Source organism: Xyrauchen texanus, chromosome 16, assembly GCF_025860055.1.
Source record: "Xyrauchen texanus isolate HMW12.3.18 chromosome 16, RBS_HiC_50CHRs, whole genome shotgun sequence".
NCBI lineage: Eukaryota > Metazoa > Chordata > Actinopteri > Cypriniformes > Catostomidae > Xyrauchen > Xyrauchen texanus.
Window position 1 is genome coordinate 14,284,984 of NC_068291.1, and position 21,851 is coordinate 14,306,834.

The 21,851-nt window shown below is 39.9% G+C and overlaps 1 protein-coding gene across 3 annotated transcripts in view; it reads right to left on the reverse strand.

Annotated features, from left to right (window-relative positions):
* The window catches only part of LOC127656810 (probable JmjC domain-containing histone demethylation protein 2C), a 93,639-nt gene that overhangs the window by 16,270 nt on the left and 55,518 nt on the right, over positions 1-21,851 (reverse strand). For 2 of the 3 annotated variants that reach the window (XM_052145283.1, XM_052145286.1), the window contains exons 4-16: positions 14,379-14,484; positions 13,858-13,982; positions 13,590-13,721; positions 13,204-13,245; positions 12,955-13,108; positions 10,082-11,958; positions 8,994-9,148; positions 4,621-7,223; positions 2,384-2,585; positions 1,538-1,767; positions 1,277-1,429; positions 678-767; positions 428-552 (exon numbers count right to left, since the gene is read on the reverse strand). In XM_052145283.1, the coding sequence (XP_052001243.1) occupies positions 428-552; positions 678-767; positions 1,277-1,429; positions 1,538-1,767; positions 2,384-2,585; positions 4,621-7,223; positions 8,994-9,148; positions 10,082-11,958; positions 12,955-13,108; positions 13,204-13,245; positions 13,590-13,721; positions 13,858-13,982; positions 14,379-14,484 (5,994 nt within the window). The remainder of the gene's footprint in view (positions 1-427; positions 553-677; positions 768-1,276; positions 1,430-1,537; positions 1,768-2,383; positions 2,586-4,620; positions 7,224-8,993; positions 9,149-10,081; positions 11,959-12,954; positions 13,109-13,203; positions 13,246-13,589; positions 13,722-13,857; positions 13,983-14,378; positions 14,485-21,851) is intronic. The other variant, XM_052145285.1, reaches the window with a different exon arrangement.

A 21,851-nucleotide genomic window follows, 5' to 3' on the forward strand; every position in this document is an offset into this window, starting at 1 on the left:
AGAAGCGACATGATATGATATGTTTTCTTCAGTAAAAGTGCTTTTAATGTTGAATTTTGAACTTTTAAAACACTATTGATAAGGTTTAGGATGTCTGTTTTGTTCACCTGTCATTTATCTTTTAGATCACTATTGGTTAGGTCTAGGTTAAAGTTTTAGGTAAGGTAGGTACATTTTACTCATTAAAACATCCATCTAATATTCACCTTAAAAACCTAGTCTGATTACGACAACATTTCTCTCGATTTCACTGGGACGCTGCAGCCAAACGTGTAATGAAGCACGTAATTTTGGTCTGCAAAAATGTTGCCATTGTCATGTAAATTCAGGGATCAGGCCGACAGCTTTACATGCATCTACAAAATGTTTTTGTGACTCACAGTGAAATAAAGAAATCCCAAAACATGATGTGTAGTCAGTGTCTTACTGGTGAGAGTCCATTGAAAGTGGCCATGCTGGAGTTGAGGGTTTTGTTGTCAGTGCAGGGACAATGGGAAGAGATTCCAAACTTTTCTCTCATCGCGTGCATAGAGCTCTGCATGTCCGCTAACACTTATGGAAAGATGACAGTGCACTAATTTTACTATCAGGTTCACAGTCAAAGATGAAAGAGAACGGGATGTGATTTTTAGTTATGTACGCATAAACACATAAACATACCTTACTATGATGCTTACCTGTTTCTGGGACAATCAGAGTTGGCATTAGGTTCTTCAGGTCATGGGACTGATTTTTCACACACCGGAGCCAAGAGTATAGATCCTTATCTGAGAGAGTAAAGCAAGGAAATTAGAAAAATGTACAAAGCGTTCAGAAAGAGACAGCCAAAAGTCCACTTTGGATACTGTCTGCCAGGTTTTTTAACTAGGTTAACATTTAAGTGATTATAGGATAAGGATATTAAAAGCATTTTATAGAGACATTACTATGAAAAAGCTATGTCCAGCTGATAAGATATGTTAGAGCTGAGCATATTATAAAGATATCTTCACTATTGAAATTATTTACGATTTTAATCATTCCCATGATTTTTTCAAGACTGTGTTGGAGCCCTGTCAGAAAAACAATGCTGGTTGACCAGCGTTACCAACTAAGCTTGGTCCACCATTTAGCCAAGCACCAAACCAGTATACATAGTCCAGAGTTGGCATGAAAAATCATGCTGGTCTACGCTGGACTTTTCAGCAGGGAGGTGAAAGGAAAAGGAAATCTTATAGTTAAATTTACAACAGATCAAAAAGCACATGGGGAAATCTGTGATGGATGCGACACAAACCTTTGGCTTTCTTATTCTCACGGGCTTTGTAGCAGTCCATGCACACCACAAAGCCACATTTATGGCATGCCCAATGCATGTTGAAGAGAGTGGCTTCACATGCATCACACATCTCCCTTACACCCCTCACAGCTCGCTTCCACATGACTGGAGCTAGAGAGAGAGAGAGAGAGAGGGCAAGGTGAAAAAGACAAAATGACAATGAATAAGAGACAGTGTGTATCTTTCATTCTACAAAAACACAGACACACACAAACGTACTTTCTTTCTTGACCCAGGAGACAGCAGTGTTCTCAGTCTTTATGAGCTGGCAGAACTTGTCTCCAATGAGCGTGAGGACGTATTTGGACATCTCAAGGTCCATCTGTCTCCTCCTCTTGTCTTCCTCGTCCTCTGAGCTGCCAGTCCACACTGTAACCGCCTCCTCATCTGTCATCTCTGACGCCGAAAACCCATCCACACGGACAACGCCATTCTTACTGTACGACAAACTAAAAAGAAAGGGGGAGGAAATTGTTTATAGGTATGTGACATGAAATACATTTTGGAAGTTGACATATCCTGCAGTGTGACATACTATATTCCATATTTTGATAATTCTTTCAAGATTGATATGCATGCAGTTTTTATTACTATCCACTTTCTTTATTCTACTGAACACAAAAGAACATTTTTAGAAGAATATTTCAGCTCTGTATGTCTGGGATGGCATGAGGGTGAACAAATTATGTGAGAATTTTCATTTTGGGATGAACTATCCCTTTATCAGAAGAGGTGACCAAGTGTCTAGAGTATATACTTTCCCTTATTTCACTTAAATAAGAATCTATACATTTTAACCTAAAATTTTGATGTTACGTGTCAACTACTACCAATACATAACTTTTGCTGACCACAAGAGTTTACCTTGATTGCTGTTGTCATTAAAACTAAATGCAGACATTAGTCTTAGTGTTCCTAGGCCAAAGTGCACGAGACTTACATTTCTAAAACAAAATTAAGCCAATCTCAGGTCTAAATTAAGGTCTTATATGTTGTGCATCACTGGAGAGTTTAGATATGTCCAAGAATAATCTGAAACACTAGCTAACAGCGTGAAAAACCAACCGACGGAAGTAGTAAAATCGGCAGAAGACAGGTGAGATGGCGAGCTCCTGAGATTTACGAGAGCGATCCAAGCGACACTCTCTGCACTTCTGCACGTTGGAGCCGATCTCAGCACATGAGTCGTCCTGTAAGAAGGCTTCTCCAGTTTGCTTTAGCTTCCTCACCTTCCGCCAGTCTTTCAGCACAGAGCGAGGGATGCCATCTGACAAAGAAAACACATAGTGGACCCGAGTACATCTGTATTCTCAGCATCACCCTGAATATACATGCTGTGAATTACCATTGCCTTCGATCCCTTTTCTAAAAATCAAGGTTAAACTGAGAGTTAATTACATTCTGGCAAAGACACACATTACGTGTCACGGTTTAGATCGGAGCTGGCTTAAACACTGCTGCTGTAGAATGCAACAGTGACTGCCTTACAAAATATTTTGCTCATTCATTTTCTCCAAACATTTTAGAAAATTCTTAAATGAAAAATGCTAAACCTTGTACTACAGCAAACAGCTGAGATGAATCACATATTTAATATAATGCAACAAAGTATTTGAAAAGGCATAAGATTGTGAACTTAATGTATTTTATGACATAATCAACACAGCAATTACTATAAATATATAACTATTTACAATATGTCATCATTTTAAGCATAAAATATCATTTATAGACATTAAGGCATGCTTTTCTATAAAGCTGCTATGAAACTTCTCATTCAAATCCGCTGATAAATGCAGTGGTCTTGTTCAAGTTACTTTTATTATAGAGCTCTGCTTTTTGTTGCCAGACACTGTTGTCATTTAAGATTTACTGCATTCAATTAAATTTTGCATCTGCAAGAGTGTAGAAAAACTAACGTTATTATATAATTTGCAATGTTTTATGGCAGTGGATGGTCACTGTTGAGCCTGTTTGTTGGGATTCTGTTTACTCAGGTCACAATGACTTCTCTGGTTGGTGGATCTCGCTTCAGGATTGTGGGTAATGTAGGACTTTAACAGTAATACTTGACTTAATTTTACTTAAGTTAAAATTACACTGACTAATGTCTTCTTCAGAAGCACATTCTATCAGTTAAACGCTGTGCTCATGGTGGGTCTGTAATGAAAGTAACTTCTGGAACCTTACTGTTGGTAGGGCTTAGTATTGCCAGGCACCTCACGATACGTTACATATCACGATTCATATGTCAGGATTCGATATATTGCGATACATCACGAAATATCATGGTTCGATTTCCTTATGATTCAGATGCTCTCAATTTCATTCCAATTCATACTGGCATATTTCAGTTGTCCATTTAGCTTTTTTCTCAGTAGTTTTTCATCACTTTTGTCACATTTGAGCTTTTAAAAATATACAAATTCCAGGTATTCCATCAATAAATATGTCAAAAATATATATGCATTTTTTATGTTTGTGTTTATTGTTTAGATGCCTAATTTACAAGTATCAATATGTAGAGCACATGCTAAAACCCAGTACTGTCTCTTTAAGGACAGGGACTTTAACACGAATGGACTTGAATGGCTTGTTTTCAGTATTAGTGCCATGTCCGATAAGAATTAAACGTTTATTTTTTGACTGTAAAGACCAAATAGGGAATTATTAGAGACATTATCAATGACAAATTAACTATGTGGATCTCATCTTTGGACACCATGCAGTGAAAGGATGATGACTCGGTGATATAGTTGCATATGGGAGGGAAATACTCTCTTTGTAAAGGGATGTGCATAGAGTAAAAGATTGTTTTTGGGATTTCAAGAATTGATATCGATATAATCAAATGAAGATTGCTGTTAGTCGGAAAAGTAATATTTTTGCACAGCCCTAGTGCCAAACATGTGAGAGAGGACAGTGTGTCTGCGAGAGAAATGGGCTCAGTTTCAGTCTCTCTGCGCCTCATAGAAGCATCTCTGACTGCACTGAGAAATGCTGCGCTGAGTTTGCACTGATTTAGACAACCTGCTTCATCTTTATTGAACTGATGGACTGACATGATATAAATACACAAATAGCTGAATAAAAATATCGATACAGTGATCTAAAGTATCGATACAAAATTGTGAGGAAAAGTATTGTGTTATATCGATAATTGAAAGTACTGGCACAGTACTAACTGTTGAGGGTCTCTATAGGATATTGAAATTTTTTGATTACCAATAGAACATCTTTCTTTGTGACTAAACATGCACATGCATACACTCTTTAAACATTAAACAGGTAGAAACACTCACTACTGTTCGACACCCTCTGTTGAGTCTTGTCCTTTGGAGTTTGCAATGTTCCATTTGATTTGCTTTCCTCCTCTTCTTCCTCCTCTTCTTCCTCCTCCTCTCCTTTTTTCTCCACTTTCTCCTTCTGGTGGTCATTCCGCTTTATTTTAAAAGAGGACTTGGACTGCTGTTTAAACCTCTGTCCTGATCCACCGCTTTCACTCTCATGGCCAGAGTCTTCTCCACTCTCTCTGCTGGACTCTAATGGCCGTTTCTCTCCCCGTTTCTCCTTCTCGGCCTTTATGTGCACGGTGGTTGATCTTTTTCCACTAGACTTCTTGTCCACAAGGGTGGACTCCTTGCCCTCCAGCTTGCCATTTCTTTCCAAGACAGGTTTGACGTCCTCCAAGGAAGACTTCTTGACTGGTTTCTCATTGGCCATGACCGGTTTTTGGTCTTCTGTAATGGAACTTGTAGCATTACCATTAGATTTCTGGTCCTCTGATTTCCTGTACTCTTGAGTGGGCTTCTTCGCCCCTGAACCATACTTCCTATCCAATATTTTGGACTTTCTGCTGTCTAGTGCAATATCTTTGTCCTCCTGACCTGACCAATTATCCACAAGACCATTTATTTCCTGTTTGATTGGGTTGTTCGATGTGTTGATCAGAGTTACAGATGTCTTAGGGCCGTCTACTATTTGGGAGGTTGTCCTGCCACTATCTTGCTCAGAATGGCGGGTTAACCAGGCTTTTTTTAGTTTATGGTAGTTGTTCTGACCTGATTGAGCCATTTGGTTGGTGAGGGCTGAGGCAGGTGGCTGCTCCTTAGTGAGCAAGTCTTGTTTGGTTGGGGGTACAGGGCTGGACATCACTGATGCCAGACTGGGACATTTAGAAGGACTAGGGTTTAATACAGACTCTTTTTCTCTTTCCAGAGCATGTGCAGAACACACAACATGTGTACTAAGTGTAGTGTAAGTGCCATACCTACTGTTTGAGGGGTTTGAGATATGATTTGTAGAGTTTGAAGAATGCATAGTGTGTTGAGGCTGTATTGTATGCTTGTTTAGTCTGGATTTGGCAGCAGCTAGTCCAGCTCTGTGTTTTTTTAGATGAGGAAAGTCTTTAGAAGTGCAGGAGGTGGGAGAAGACTCCATCTTTGGCTGAACAGCCCCACCCTCTCTCCTCTTGCTGTGTTCGGTAATAAGATCTACTATAGAGTGTGTGGTGTCCACATTTGTTAATGGGTGCATCACTCCGCAATTTGGTTGAGCTGTACTAATAGGTTTAGTAGTCATGTTTATGGGAGTGTTGAGATCCCCCTTCTGGGTCGTCATGTTGATGGAGTGAACGGTATCCAAAGGAGTCCAGAGTACTCCTCTTTTATGCTGAACACAGCCATCCTTAGAGTGTGGGTTGGACAAACTTTCTGAAGTTCTCATGTGACCGCAATGCATCTGTGAATTTGAACTGTCGGAGACTGTATAATTGATTGTTGTGTGCATGTAGCTTGTTGGTCGTACAATAACTGACGCAGTGGCTGACTGTGGTCTGACTACAACACCATTTGCTATGTGCCCGCTAGCCCCTCTCTCACGGCTGTGCAAAACTCCACTGCATTGAGTATCATAGGCTTGTGATGCCATTGTCACTTTTTCTGACACAGGCTTCTTCCCGTCTACAGCAGTATTTCTGTGTTCAGGCAACAGCGTAGGCGGTCTCTGCTGCTTCTGACCTTTACCAGACAAGCTCATTGGCTGAATGGCTGTGAGGGTAGGCGGGGATAATCCAGGGTCTTTATAAAACATGATAGGTGGTGCTGGAGGGTGAAAAATTGGGGCTCGGTGGAGTAAAGGCACATTAAGGGAGGAAGAGGAGACCGAAATGAGAGAAGAGCCTGAACCCCTTCTATCCATAGCCACTACCTCCAGTGGTTCCATGGTGGAAGCTTTATGAGCCAGTTGCTCTGTGATCTTTCCCAGGAGACCCTCCTCTTTAACGTGGTGCTTATTGACAAGAGGTGGAAGTCTGGCCCTGATGGAGCTCTGTGAGTTGGATGAAGTCATGACAGATGCAACAGAACTGAGCCTCTCATAGAGTTCTTTACTAGCTGGTGCTCTGCGCTGTGGAGGTTTGTTCTCCACGCTGTTGGACAGAGAAGTGTAGTAGCTCCTCTGCATGAGGGTGGGAGTAGGGTGGGCTGACTGTGGCCGGGGAGGTAAAGTGTGTCTGACAGCATGCATTTCTCGCTCTTTGACTTGCTCTCTTTCTCTCTCCCTCTCTATCTCTCTCTCCCTCTCCTTGGAAGGAAGGGTGGATGTGGGACTTCTAGAGTATTGCGACTTCCTATCAGAGCCCAGTTTAGCAGTGTACGGTGCCACCTCAATGCTCTCCTGAAGAATGCGCTGGTTCTCTTCCTTGTAATGGTTTGGTCTCTCACCTGTGAGATCGTAAACAACAAGTGGCTGTTTGGATTGACTCTGGGCTGACTCAAGGGCAACTGGGCAGTAGGTCTGCTCATTTTTCCCTGCTGCTGCCTGGACACGCTCCTGCTCAGACTTGAGTGAGAAGTGATTATGAATGGAGCTTGGACTCTCAGTGATGCCTCTTCTATCCAACTCTCTAGAAACAAAAACAGCAGGTATGAATGTGGAAGGGCTTGTTGCGAAGAGTGACATCATTGCTCAAAATGTCTGATAAGTAAGGAATAATTGACAACAGACTATTGAAAATGAATGCACAGCAGAGGTGGTAATCAATTATTCTGCTTATACAAAAGTTAGCACATGTAAATGACTTTGTAATATGTTTATCTATAGCCTAATTTCCATCCACCTTTCGTGCTATTTTGTTATCGACAACGTGAAAATGCGGAAAATAAAATTGCGACATTTGCCGCCTTCTGCCCGTTTCCATTCAAATGGCCTTTTATCGATAAAAAGGGTGTGCGTTATGACGTCGTGCCTAAAAAAACACATTTTGTAAACCAAAAAGTTTTGGTTTAGCGCAAAATAAATCTGCCCTGAAGCCGTTTCCATTCAGAAATGTGTATTTATCGTTAATTCGCCTCCTAGATTTCCCAAATTTTTTTCCTCCGAAGTGTTGGTAAAATGGGGAGGGTATTGAGACAATTCATTAAAATTATCCAGTTTACTATCATTTTAATTTCACAAATAAAAGCAATCAGAAGAGGAGGAATTGCAATCAAAAGGGAGAAGTTGCCCTTCTGATAGGACTGTAATATTGGTCCTGATGTTACACCTATCGCAGGTTGGCACTTGTTCCGACACAAAAGTGGAGCGTCATGACCCTGTTCAAGCTGGAAACCTGCACCAAGTAGTGGGGGAAACTTTCAGTCTTAGTATAAGGACCATTAATCGAAGTGTATATGCAGTGTGCACAGCTATTAAAGAAAAAAAATGATGGAGTGTAATATCAAGGTTTACATATGATACATTCCTGAAATTCAATATTTTGAACAATTATCTAAACAAAAGCATCGCCATCACAACTGCATTATGTCCTGCATATTTCTCCAGCAACTTTTAACAACCAACTGAACTTGATTATCATCTAAAATTTATTTTAGCTTCATAATGCAAATGTATATTTTCTGTTTAAATGCGATCTGAGGTAAAGATGGTTAGATTTAAAATATTTAAACGTTTTAAAATGTTCAAAAGCTTGTTTTCTGAAAGTGAACTCAGCATTGGAAAAATAGTTCTGATAGTTTATATTCTTGAAAAAAGTCTAGAACTAGAGAACGTCATTCAGGAAACTCTGAAGTTTATCAGCCAAAACCAGTATGTCACCACAGTGCCTCCTAAATATAATGTCGACATTTGTGACATTTTAGCGATAATGTGTTTCCATCAGCTTTATTTTGATGCGCTAAACAATTTTCCGCATAAAATCATTGGATGGAAACGTAGTTTATGACATTTACGATACTTTTCTGGTTTTGTCCCTAAAATGTGTAGAAAAACTACCTTACGCCAATTATAAAGCATCTTGCTCAAAACAGCCAAAGCCACTGTTACTAGTTCAGAAAGAGCATGGCGAGATGATAAGGTATTGTAATACATTCAAGAAATATGGAAATGCTTTATAGCTGTGTGTGACAGGGCGGAGGGTGGGGCCGGGTCGTGATTATACACACCCGGTCCCTTTATCCCTCACGGAGGCTTGATTAGCCTGATAAGGGACCGGGTGTGTAGAATCATGACCCGGCCCCGCCCTCCGCCCTGTCACACTGTGCAGTTATAAAAAATATTAACACCTTGGAAAGTCAAGAATTCAACAATGCTGTAGTATAAACAGTGCAATTAAAGTTATAACAATGGAATAACGTTAAAGACGTGTAAGAAGTGCAACAGTAAGCTGGAAATTTACTCTGTGGTTTTGGAGGAGGATGTGCAAGGTTGAGATTTCCTGGACATTCTCTGAGGGTCAGCACTGGAGGGTCGCACAGGCAGCGGAGGTTGCAATCCTTGATTGTCTACACTCGTCACAGGGGTGGGCTGAGGAAGCCAAGGACTTGGGGTGTTCTGTTACCGCACAAACAAACACAATCATCCCTTGCATTCTCTAGTGTTCTTGGCCATCCTCTGTCTCCACTCCAGTCTAGACGTCTCACTGATAATCTGACGTTTAGCTATGAGCTCATAAATCCCATAACCACTACATATTGTCTACGCTACAACATAAGCAATAACAAAACATCACAACAAGCATCTTACCAATCAAGATTTTTCTGTGTTTCAAAGTCAACAAGAAACAGCATCAGCTCATTTTACTTCCATGATCTGACACACTGGATATCAGAGTGAAACAGGGTAATCAATGAGAATAAAAAAGTAGGACGGGCATTGATTTTATCTATCAGGAATAGATTGGATGATGAAAAGTGGACATTACATGGAGAATGGAGCCAGATCTGAACGCGAAGGACAAGTGGTTGGAGGGGAGGCGTTTAAAAATAAAAGGACTTGGTGAAATCAGCCGAAAAGGAAAGTCGTTTCAGAGGAGCAGTCAAGATTATTTTAGTTTTCAATTAGAACTTTTTTTATATTTTATTTTCAATTTGTCCATTCAGTTTAGTTTAATTAGTTAGTTTCTTACAAATGCATTTAGTTTTTCATTTTATTTATTTGTTTAGCCTTTGTCTTAGTTTTGTTAACTATAATAATCGGGTAAAATGTATTACATTTTGATGAAAGATTATGAAGACAAACATTTTGCAAACACATTCTAAACTGGAATAAGACCAGAATACAACCAGGAACATGAATTAAGTATAAGGATCCATTTTGATTTCATGTTGACTAAAATTTACTAAATCGTTGATATTCCTCCAACTGTCTGTAATGCCCAGGCTTAATATCCTGACTGACTCTAGAATCTGGCATGCACTATTAGGGCTTCCTGCATGTCTCTTGTTTAACATGTGCATGATAGAAGTGTGAAGTGAGGACACTCACCCTCCTCATGCTGCTGTCAGAGATACCAGCTGCCTCTGGGTGTGTCCATTTAGATGCTGGCAGGCCCAGTCCAGCATAGTTGTGGGCTCCGTTGGGGAAAGAGGGCCAGAGGAGAGGATACAGGCCAAGTGGTGCCAGAGTAGCTGAGCCGGAAGTCTGGCCCAGAAGAGACTGGTTCCCTGGAAGAGCCAAATGATGGTGAGGAAGCCTGAGAGCTCCCATATGTGTGTGGCCAGCCAGGAGTGCAGCAGATGGGGAGAGTGCAGGCAGGAGTGAGGGGAGGAGGTTCGGGTGAGGGATGGCTGAATCAGGCGTACTGAGGGAGCAGAGCGGAGCCTGGGACTGGAGAGGAATGGGAGAAAGTTGTGCGGGGTGATGGGACGGATTCAGTAGCTTGCTGTGGGAGGCAGAATGGGTAATACTTGGAGAGCTGGAGGAAGGAGGTGGGGTCTTCGGGTGGTGTTTGGGGTTTGGGGGTGTGTGAGGAGGCTGGATGTAGGTGGGGTAGGTCTCCAGCTCCATCCTCACTAGTGCAGGGTCTCTGTAGACGGTGAAGGGCTCCGTTCTATCTACAATGAGTGAGCTTTTGGTGGACTTGTCTGGTGGGGTAGTGTGATTAGGTGTACAGGGAGAATGTGTTGGTGTTCTGGATCGAGTTGGGGATGGAGAAGGTGACTGGGTCAGGACTGGTGCTGCAGAGCAGATCACTTTGGGATTGGGTGCTGTTTTAAGGCTAGTAGGAGTTCTATCCATGGCAGATTTAACAACAGGAGATATCTTCTTCAACATGACCATTTCTAGGGATGCACTCTGCTTCTGTCTAGATTTCTCCTGTATAGTCTGAGGTTTAGATATGATCTCCAGAGAGGGGCAAGGACAGAAGCGCACACTGGGCTTGTGGTTAGCTTCCATGGAAATTACAGGTCCATATTCTGTGATCACCGTTCCTGCAGAACATCTTGGTTTATGATCCACATCTACCTCCTTTTTGTTGCAAGTTATGATGGGCGAGTGAGGCGGGGCTCCTCTAGGATCCTTTTTTACAGAGACTGCAGGGTCACTGCTGGCTGTAATTGCCTCTGAATGGGTCAATTCTGACCTTCTGACCTTTGATTTGCTAAACTTCGACTCATTAGCCTCTACGTGGGTCAACTCTGACCCTTTGACCTCCGGATCACACGTCGACATTCTGACCTCTGATTTTCTAAACTTCGTTCCCCTAGACTCTATGTGGGTTAACTCTGACCCTTTGACCTCCGGATCACACGTCGACATTTCCTGCTCAGCCTCCACACCTTCACACTCCAGAGGTGATGTGTGCAATAGCACACATGTGGTCTCCATGGAGACCAGCTGCTCGCTCTCTTGGGATGCCAGCAGCGCCGACACGGCTTCAGAGTCCTCCCGAGAGGCCCCCTCACTCCTGTCCTCTATTTCTGGCATCCCTCCATCGCTTCTTTCCTCCGCTTTGCCACCACTATCTCCGACAGCACATTCTACTGCCTGTGTGTTCTTGAGAGCACTGTTGCAAGATGCACTAGAGGAAATTAACTGAGTAGTTTTGCCAAATTTCTGACCCTTGCTATATATTAATTGGTTGGGCAAAGGTTCCGCGCCTTTGTGGGAGGGGTGAGTCTTACAGTCCAATGGCCTCTTTGAAGTGTGATGCTGTTTTAGCTGTCTCTTTGATCCTGAATCCGTGGATGAATCTTGCACTCTACAGCTGGAAATTTCAGAATCGCTGTTCTCAGACAGGTCAGACATGCTGCCTGCTTTCAGCCTTTTAAACCCACATCTGCTCCTCTCCTTTTCATCTTTCTTCTCCTCTTCATTCCTCCTTTTTCTCTCACCATGGCTATTTTTAGATTTGGAGGAATCTAGAAATACAAAAAAACAGATTAATAAAAAAAAAGTATTTGGAAAAAGGTGAAAAAGGCATTTATTACAGATTACACAACAGTTAGCGCCACTCTGATCAGATCTCAGATGTAACTGAAAATTTGTGTTCCAAGTGTGCTGATATTTATTACAACAGTTTTGTATAACAGCACTAAGACTCTTTACTCCGCTTGTCTGTGCCTGTGTTGCGACATGTGAGCAACACGTACACTCACTGAGCACTTTCTTTGGAACACCTGTACACCCAATTATTCATGCAGTTATCTAATCAGCCAATCGTGTGGCAGCAGTGCAATGCATAAAGTCATGCAGATACGAGTCAGGAGCTTCAGTTAATGTTCACATCAACCATCAGAATGGGGAAAAGGTGTGATCTCATTGATTTCAACCGTGGCATGATTGTTAGTGCCAGACAGGCTGGTTTGAATATTTCTGTAACAGCTAATCTCCTGGGATTTTCATGCACAACTCTGAGTTTACTCAGAATGGTTTCAAAAACAAAAAACACCCAGTGAGTGGCAGTTCTGCGGACAGAAAATCCTTGACGATGAGAGAGGTCAATGGAGAATGGCCAGTCTGGTTTGAGCTGACAGAAATGCTACATTAACTCATAGAACCACTCTGTTTAATTGTAGTGAGCAGAATAGCATCTCAGAATGCACAACATGTTGAACCTTGAGGCGGATGGGCTACAACAGCAGAAGACCACATCAGGCACTTTATTAGGACCATAGTGCTCCCAATAAAGTGGTCAGTGAGTGTAGTTTGCTGGCTTGCACATGGTTTGCTTCTTTTGAACCTTTATTTGTTTGCACAGCAACATTGCAAAATAGTACTGCTATTTTCCTCAGCCTGAGTTGTATTCAGTTCAACAGTAATTGGGATATTGCTTAATTCCATTTTATACTTTGCAAATATCAGCACTGTGTAACAAGATAATGCTATGTATCAAAATACAGCTAAATGTAATTTACCACAGAGGGAGCTCATTGGCCACAGCTGCAGCTCACCTCCTCTCCCTTCATCACTTCCCTTCTCCCTCATCCCGTCTTTCTCATCCTCTACCATGCTGCAGTTCTTTTTGCACAGTTCTGACTGCTGCTGTACTGGCATGGAGCTGCACACCTTCTGCAGGAGAGAGAGAGTGTGTGTTTTTTTTAAACTAGAGGATATATGAGGACACAGCAGATTCTGTCCATTTGCATGTGTGTTAAAGTCTCTACCTGGTCATTTGCTGTAGTGTTGCTTGATTGGTTTCCAATGCCCTGGAAGCAGATTTAAAATATAAAGATGTGTCAGGTATATCTTGCGCACATGCACATGCACACATTTATTTTTATTGTATGTGTTTTCTATATTGTGTGTATTGTTTACTGTACATTGTATATTATTATTGCGTTGTGTAAGTATGTGTACATTTGATATGTAAATTGTGTTGTGTAAATATGTTGTTTATTGTAAATTGGTATATGTCTCATCACTGTCATGACTGCTATGTTGCTCGGAACTGCACACAAGACTTTCACCTACTGTTGCAATTGTGTACATGGTAGTGTGACAATAAAGTGATTTGACATGATTTGACACACAAATTAATGTCTTCACTCACAAGGAAATTCCTATTGATCTTGGCGACATGAGATTTGCGTTTTGAATTTTCTCTCTTTAGTGCAGTGTGTGAGATATCATCTAGTAACATCATCTGAACCAGCAATGGATCAACATTCACGATCTCTCGGACCTTTAAACATTAAAAAACAAGTTTCATAAGATTCAAAAGCAATATGATATTCTTTTAATACATGTTTCCATTATGCTACTCTACATATATATCTATATCTATATTTATATAGTATATACAGTGTGTGTGCTGTCACCTGGTCAGTCATGACCACCACGGTTTTCTTGTTCTGGTCGTGGTGTGTGATGACTCCAGACAGCCACTGGGTTTTGGAATCCTGTCTGAACACTTTCACTTTCAGACCCATCAGTAGACAAGCACCTGCGGCACAACAGCACAAATCACACACAACCAACAAATAGGGTCCTCATGAGACTTATAACACTGACTGATCTTGCAAAACACTCTCACTCTAAATCCTCAAATCAACATTTATCTACATATCGAAGAAGCAGATTATCTAAATAAGCACAAACTCTAAAAATGGCATTTCTCATTGCAGTCAAAGATAGGGTTGGGAACCAAACATTTTTTAAATTGAACTTGTGTGAGTGGTCATAATGTTTTGGCTCATCTGTGTATGTTTGACAGTAAGGCTTCAAACAGCCGACTAGTTAGTCAGATTTATCCAAACATACAGCATACAACATCTGCAGAATAAATATGTTTTCAGTGAGGAATCTAGAGCAGAGATAGAGAGAAAGGGGGCTGGATTACCTTGCTGAATGACGTTTTGGAAGTGGTTCTGCTTGAGCCAGGCCTGGACCTTTTCCTGCAGAGACGGTTCATCTAGCACAGCTGTATTTCCACTGTCTGCCTCCTCCTTTAACAACAACAACAAAAAAAAACAGCAAGGAAAAGAGTTGAGTATGTGAGAAGTTCTGGTGTTTCTTTCTTTTTCTAAAGATTATATCTGTTATGATCAGACAGAAAGATCCAGAAGAAAAGATGAAGGAATGCAACAGTTGCATACCAGACGGCCTCAAATGGGGAAGGAAAGACCGGGAGAGACAGCAAGAAAGATCTGCTGCAAATGGTGTTATTTAATGAGTTTAAATCCTTTAAATCCAGTGATTCACATTTTCCTGTACAATGTTTGTGTATAGCCTTTATACTGTATACATATGAATCAGATAAAGGTGGCTGTACATATCGGGTGTAAAGTGGCTGGTAAAATTGTGTCAAAGCCAAAGTTCTACAGTGGAGGGATCATAGATATCATGCGAGGGTGAGCTAGAATAACTATATTAAGAAAACCTCTGGTGTGCATTACATAAACCGGGTAGTCCTTCTAACAGAATTATCTATTTTACTTTTATTATCTTTATGTAACTTTTTGTGTTTTGAATAGCACAAAATAATGTACAGTTTACTTTAAACAACTGCTATAGTAAATATCACCAGGAGAGCTTCAATTTAAAATGATGTATTAACATTTGAATTAATGATTGAAAATAAAGAGAAGGGGAAGTAGAAGGAAGAGACATAAATGGATCTTGTTTGTGGCAGCAAAAGCAGTCAAATCCAATCACAGTTATGTCTCTCTCCTCTCTCTTTCCATCAGTCTTCATCTCGCTAGTCTAAAGCCTGAGTCCAATTTCTCCTGTGTGAGTCATATATGGCTGACCTCGAAGTCTGTACCATCATCTCTCCTCACACATGCACACATACACACACACACACACACACACACACACACACACACACACACACACACACACACACACACACACACACACACACGCGCGTGCTGGGAGAGAGACATTCACAGCACAACTGCTTAAAGTGACATCAGAGTGACAGAAACAGTTAACAGTCAAACTACAGACATAGAAGATTATATCCCATATTGTTTTGATGTTGAGAGTTTATACAACATTGAGACACATCAGTGTATAGATGAAACTATTCTTTATTTTAGGGATGCCCAATGTATCAGTGACCATATTGGTATTGAAAAATATTAGCATTTTTTTATTGAGTGATTCTCATGAATTCTGTCAATTAAATGTCCTGTTCATATTTAACCCCAAATAGTACATATTAAAAAAATATGACATTATATTTTACATTAAAAACCTATATTTAAGATTTTTATTACATTATATTCAGGACACTTGAGCATATTTTACACCCTAATTATCATTACTGCATTACACAATGTTTTACTTATACTATACATGGAGTGGTGGTGGTGTAGTGGTCTAAGCACATAACTAGTAGTCTGGTAATCAGAAGGTCATTGGTTCGATCCCCACAACCACCACCATTGTGTCCTTGAGCAAGGCACTTAACTCCAGGTTGCTCTGGGGGGATTGTCCCTGTAATAAGGCCACTGTAAGTCACTTTGTATAAAAGCTTCTGCCAAATGCATAAATGTAAATGTGAAAATACTCATTGTTTTCACTAATGATTCTCTTCACCGTAAAAGTCGTTTTTTTCACTGTATTACAGGAAAAAAAGATGCTGTTGAACAATATTTTTTTTTTAAATGATATTCAGCAAAAAACAAAAAAACAAAACAATTGAAAGCAGTATGTCTATAAATACTTAAAAATTATTTATCATCTTTGCACGTTTTCGTATTGCAGTCATCAGAATTGGGTGGCAAAATGTGTGTGACTGTCATGAAATAATGTCACAATGTAAAAAATCGTAATGTCCTAAAACAGGCTTCATTTTCTAAATTAAATAAATAATTTCTTATTTGATTCTAAAAGGACCAGGATCTTTTCTTGAGAGGTTTCATGAGAATCTACGCACACCACACTCATGTAATTGGATTCCTGGCATTCACTGTGGCAGTGTTACTGTTATACCTACATATTTTTACTGTTAGCTGGTTTGATTTATGCTGTTGGTTGTGTTTGTTTTCACTTTTAGTTATGTCACTCTGTGATGTGTTTGATAATTGTCACCATCATTGTGATTTGCGTATGAAGTGTTGAGGCCCACGTATGTCTCCTTGACAAGCTAAAGTCAGAATGATCTTCAACTGTTCATTTACAATCAAATGGCAGTTTATTTAGCCTCTAAATGAGACAGCCAGAATTATATCTTTGGTTATCAATAATATTAAATGCAAAATGAACTCCAGTGCATCCCATGTTTATTAAAAAAAACTAAAAAACATGAAACACAAACATATTTTTGAGTCATTCAAAACAAAAAAAACAAAAACTGTATTAACATATTGACATCATTAATAAGAGCTTTCAGTAGTAGGGCAAAGAGAACCGCTGCGTCCCAGCTGTGTAGGTGTGAACCACGTGTATGTGTGTTCTTAAAGGGTTCTAATAATATCAGTGTATGTGTGTGTGAAAGAGAGTGCCCATCTCTGATTACTATCTGCCCTTGCATAGCAAACATAAGGCGGTGTGTCTGTGTGTGTGTATGTGTGAGAGAGAGAGAGAGAGAGCAGACTGCATAAGAGAGGAGAAGGAGAGCGGGAGGGAGAGTGGGTGTGTGTCTCTATGTGTGTATTACTCATCCGTGCTTCAGTTCTCAGGACGAAGGGAAGACATGATTTATTCATTTACCCGCAGGCAGGTTTTGATCCCTCACTCTCTCTCACTCTCTCTCGACTTAGACTGTCTTTCTTGTCTTGCTCACACAAACATACACAGTTTCTCTCTTTCTCTCCCTCTCCTCTGCGGTTTATGTGCCTCACACTCTATTTCTCTCTCTGATAAACACACATACACGTAGCTCTGCTTCACTGGCCTTTGGGGGGGTTAGGGAATGGAGGCGGAATGAGAGAGGAGATAATACGATGAGGGGATGATGGAAGGTGTGATTGGAAAGAGCGCTATGTGGGCAGGATGAAGGGCAAATTGAGCTAACGATGATGGTAAGGTTAATTAGTGTTAATTAGAGCATTACACCATAGCTTTCTTTGATTGGTGAGATGGTTTTGTTGCTTTTAATGTTCTCCAAATAACCTGAAATTGGCTCAGTCACTCAAAGAAAAACACACATATGTACACACACAATCAAACTAACTCTAAAAAGACAAGTGTTTCCCTTATGCATATTAAACACACACACACACACACACACACGTTGGTTTTTCATGTTTTATGGGGACTTTCCATAGACATAATGGTTTTTATACTGTACAACCTATATTTTCTATCCCCTAACCCTAATCCTACCCCTAAACCTAACCCTCACAGAAAACGTTCTGCATTTTTACATTAAAAAAACATAATTTAGTATGATTTATAAGCTGATTTCCTCATGGGACCAACAAATTGTCCCCACAACGTCATACATTTTGGGTTTTACTATCCTTATGGGGACATTTGGTCCCCACAAAGTGATAAATACACGCTCACACACACACACACACACACACACACGCACACACATTCACACTCATTAACTATTAAACACACTGAAACACACCTCCGATGAAGGAATCAGTAAACAAAACTGAATAACAGACAAAGAAACACCATCTAGAGTTAATTCACATCACTGAAATACATTTATTGTAGTGATAGATTTTTGTGGTGTTTGATATAAATTTTTTAATGATAGAAGTTGTGAAATTATTGATTAATGATAAAATCATTTTTGTTCATATTGGAGAACAAAAAGGAATGATTAGGACAGATGAAACATAATGCCAATAAATAGCCAGTTACTAGAATAAATTGATTCTCTGTATTTATCAAGCTATCTTTGTTACTTTGTTATAACTTTATAAATGTTTATTATAGAAAATGTCAATATTCTGATTCTGAATGAATATTAGTTTGGACACACTTCCGGTTTAAGACAGAATCCGAATACAGATCAAAATCTAAATCCAAGTGCACATACAAACCCCAAAGCACCACTAATAATTCAGCGCCACTAAAGGTACAGCATTGTTTATAAAAAGGGAAATCCATGGTTTAGCTGTTGTTTAGTATTGAGGGTTAGCAGGTTCATTCCTGTTCAAGGTTCTGCTTGATCATTTTTTCTCCACTGTACAGATAATTGTCATTTCTGACAAGAGTGAGACCGGATGCACTGCTGTTTAGAGAGACACACAGGATGAGCTGATAGAGTCATATGAAAGAGTGAAATGACCTCAGTCTAGCACATAGCCAAAGCATCACCACGGCAACGTTTGAAACATCAGGCTGAACCAACTATTGCATCAGGAAGCGAGAGAGAGACAGTGAGGGAGAGAGACAGACAGATAGAGATTATAGAGAGAGATAGGAAGAGTGAGTGTGTTTGCATGTGTACAGAGAAAAATCAGAGATGGAGAGAGAAGGAGAGCAAACAAACCTGTGCTACCTCCAATGGCGAGTCACCCCCCACACACCATCATCCCTCGCTAAAGCTTTATTTTTCATTTTCTCGTCCATCCTCTGCCTCTCTAGAATGAATGAAAGAGGAAGACAAAGAGAGGAAAGTGATGCAGAGGGTTAGAAATAGATGATGCTGAAAAGTGCTTCAGTGAATTTAAATGTAAGAATAAAGAGAGAGGAAAAGAGAGGGAGGTCTTCATGTTATGAGACAGGAGATTGAGAGGGGCCGAGGGAGAGACAGAGAGAGGTGTAGAGGAAGGGTGATGAAGTGAGTGAGATAATGACAGACAGAAGAGAGCAGAGAGTGAGATGAAGGATAGAGATGCAGACGGACAAGGAAATAAAGAGATAGAGTGCTCATAAAAATCAATGCAGGAGTCTGAAGACCTGTCCTTCAGTAAAAGAAGAACTGAGAGCGCTGGATCAGAGAGATCGAGAGGGACTTTCCTCTTAAATAAGAAAACTTGAGGCAGTAGTGGACCGTAGACAAATGCCCTGAAAATTCTATCAAAAGCAGATCCAAAATTTCACAAAACATAATTCAATAAGAGGATCATGTTGTTGTCCAAAGACACAAAACTAGACAAAATGCACCATGATTACTAGTAGCTATAAACATATTTAAAGTACAGATGCACCCATTCCAATTTTTGAAGATGACACAAGTTCCAACTACCAAGTTTTAAGTATTGGCAGATATGAGTATTTACATAAAATATGCCATTCTATTTGTATTTGAAATCTTGATATAACCATAATAGCATTTTCAGTAATTAAAAATGTCAATTCAGGACCATTTACCAGAGTGTAGCTTGCCTTTAAAAGTAACCCAGATAACACATATGATTCGTTATTCATTACTGAATGGTGTTGTTTTATGCATATTGTTTTGGGCAATCCAGCCTATGTATTGCTTGATTGTTCTGGGTCGCTTTTGCTCTCCCACAAACACAGCTAGAGAGAGAGAGAGAGAAGCCACATATAATATATCAGGTAAAGATTGATAAAATGAACACCAAAATGTTTCTCATGTTTTCAAACTGGTCTTAAAAGCATCCCTATTTTAATGTACTCATACACAGTTTAAAGGGATAGTTTACCCAAAAATTTAAATTAATTTAGTCCTACTACTGATCATTTATAGTACTCTCCCTCATGTCGTTTCCAACCCATATGACTTTCTTCCATGGAGCAGAAAAACAGATGTTTATTTAGAACTCAACCAAGTGACTGAGACTAACATTCTGTCTAACATCTCCGTTTTTGCTCCACGGAGAAAGAAAAAAAGTCATATGGGTTTGGAACATCATAAGGGTGAGTAAATGATGACAGAATGTTCTTTTTTGGGGGTGAAATTTTACATTCAGTAATGTGTAGTAAATCGTTTGATGTGGAAATTGCAATAAACCCATTTCATTAAACAGTAATGTGTTGTGTCACAAGAGGAAACATTGTGGCTCGGTGGTACTTTCAAAAAATTGCTCTGTAAGTTTGACTGGTCAACTTCTGGTCCAACCTATGAGATGACTACCTGTTTATACAAACAATGGAAGATGTAGGTAAGGGAAACCTGTTTGGAAATAATCATTACTGTAAATCAACTTGGTAACGCTAATGGTACAGACAGTATTTTCACCCCTAATTAAATACTAACAGGATAGGGGCTTGCAGCATGTTTATTGTGTTAATTTAGTGTGACAAAGACACAGTACACCAACCCCTGCTCCTAAATCTAACCCTACCACCCTTTAAATTAACCATACAGTATAACATTGTATTTTTTTGTAAAATAAAAGTAACCACAAAATTAAATAGTTACCATATTACTGTAATAACACAATTTTTAATTGCATCAAATCTTTGGTTTCTGCCAAAAAACCCGGAATTGAACCCGGGTTGAAAAGGCAGTCTCGTCAGCGTTACACCTCATGCACTGAAGTGACATTCACAATGCAGTTTGTTGTAAATTTCCATGTTTCCAATACTATTGGGGTGCAAATAGCCACGCTGCATGGTAGGTGTTATTTACACTTAGTGGAAAATAGTCACTCCGTTAAAATATACCTTTTGCTACTAGCATTACCAAATGTAATTTCAAAAATAGTGATTGTTTTCAAAGAGATTCTAAAAGACTCTCCCCATCTTGCATTGGTTGTCCAAACGGATAGTCCCGCCTCAAACTCACACTATTGGTTGAGTGAATATTGATGTGTCGGGATATTATGTTGGGATACAAGAAAGATTTTTTTCATTGAGAAAATGACATTTATTTAGGCTTTAATTTAGTTAATTGCATATTTAGATTTTCGTCTTTGTTTACGAAGCACATCTGATTAGCAATTACATTTGTTTTATTATTAGGGCATTTTCTCCACTACCATCATCACAAATATATAGGCTGAGTCGCTAAGATATGTTGGACAGTCTTGCCAATAAAGCTTCATTTAACTGAGAGAGTGAACGAGAGAGAAATAATAGACAGTGAACAAATGAAAAAGAAGCCGAAAGTGAGAGAGAGAGAAAACACAGTGAAAACTATTCTTAGTGGATTTGTATGTGAAACAGAGATGGAAAGCAGTCTTTCACACACACACATAGAGTGAAGAATGTTTTTGTATGTGTGTGTCCAGATTAAGGGTGGCTGACTCACTGCTGACTGTCTTTCTCATTGCAGCCTCAAAAGGGAAAGTGTTCCACACAGCCTAATGGAAACCACTCTTCCTGCTTCTCCCTTCAGTAACCTCTCCCTCCCTCCCTCTCTGACTTACTTCAGTCTATCTCTGTCATACACAAGAACAAACACACACACACACACAAATTGTGTTTGGAGCTTCATAAAAACAGCTGCAGTGTTCCCATTTCAGCTTAACAGTTCAACAGTGCT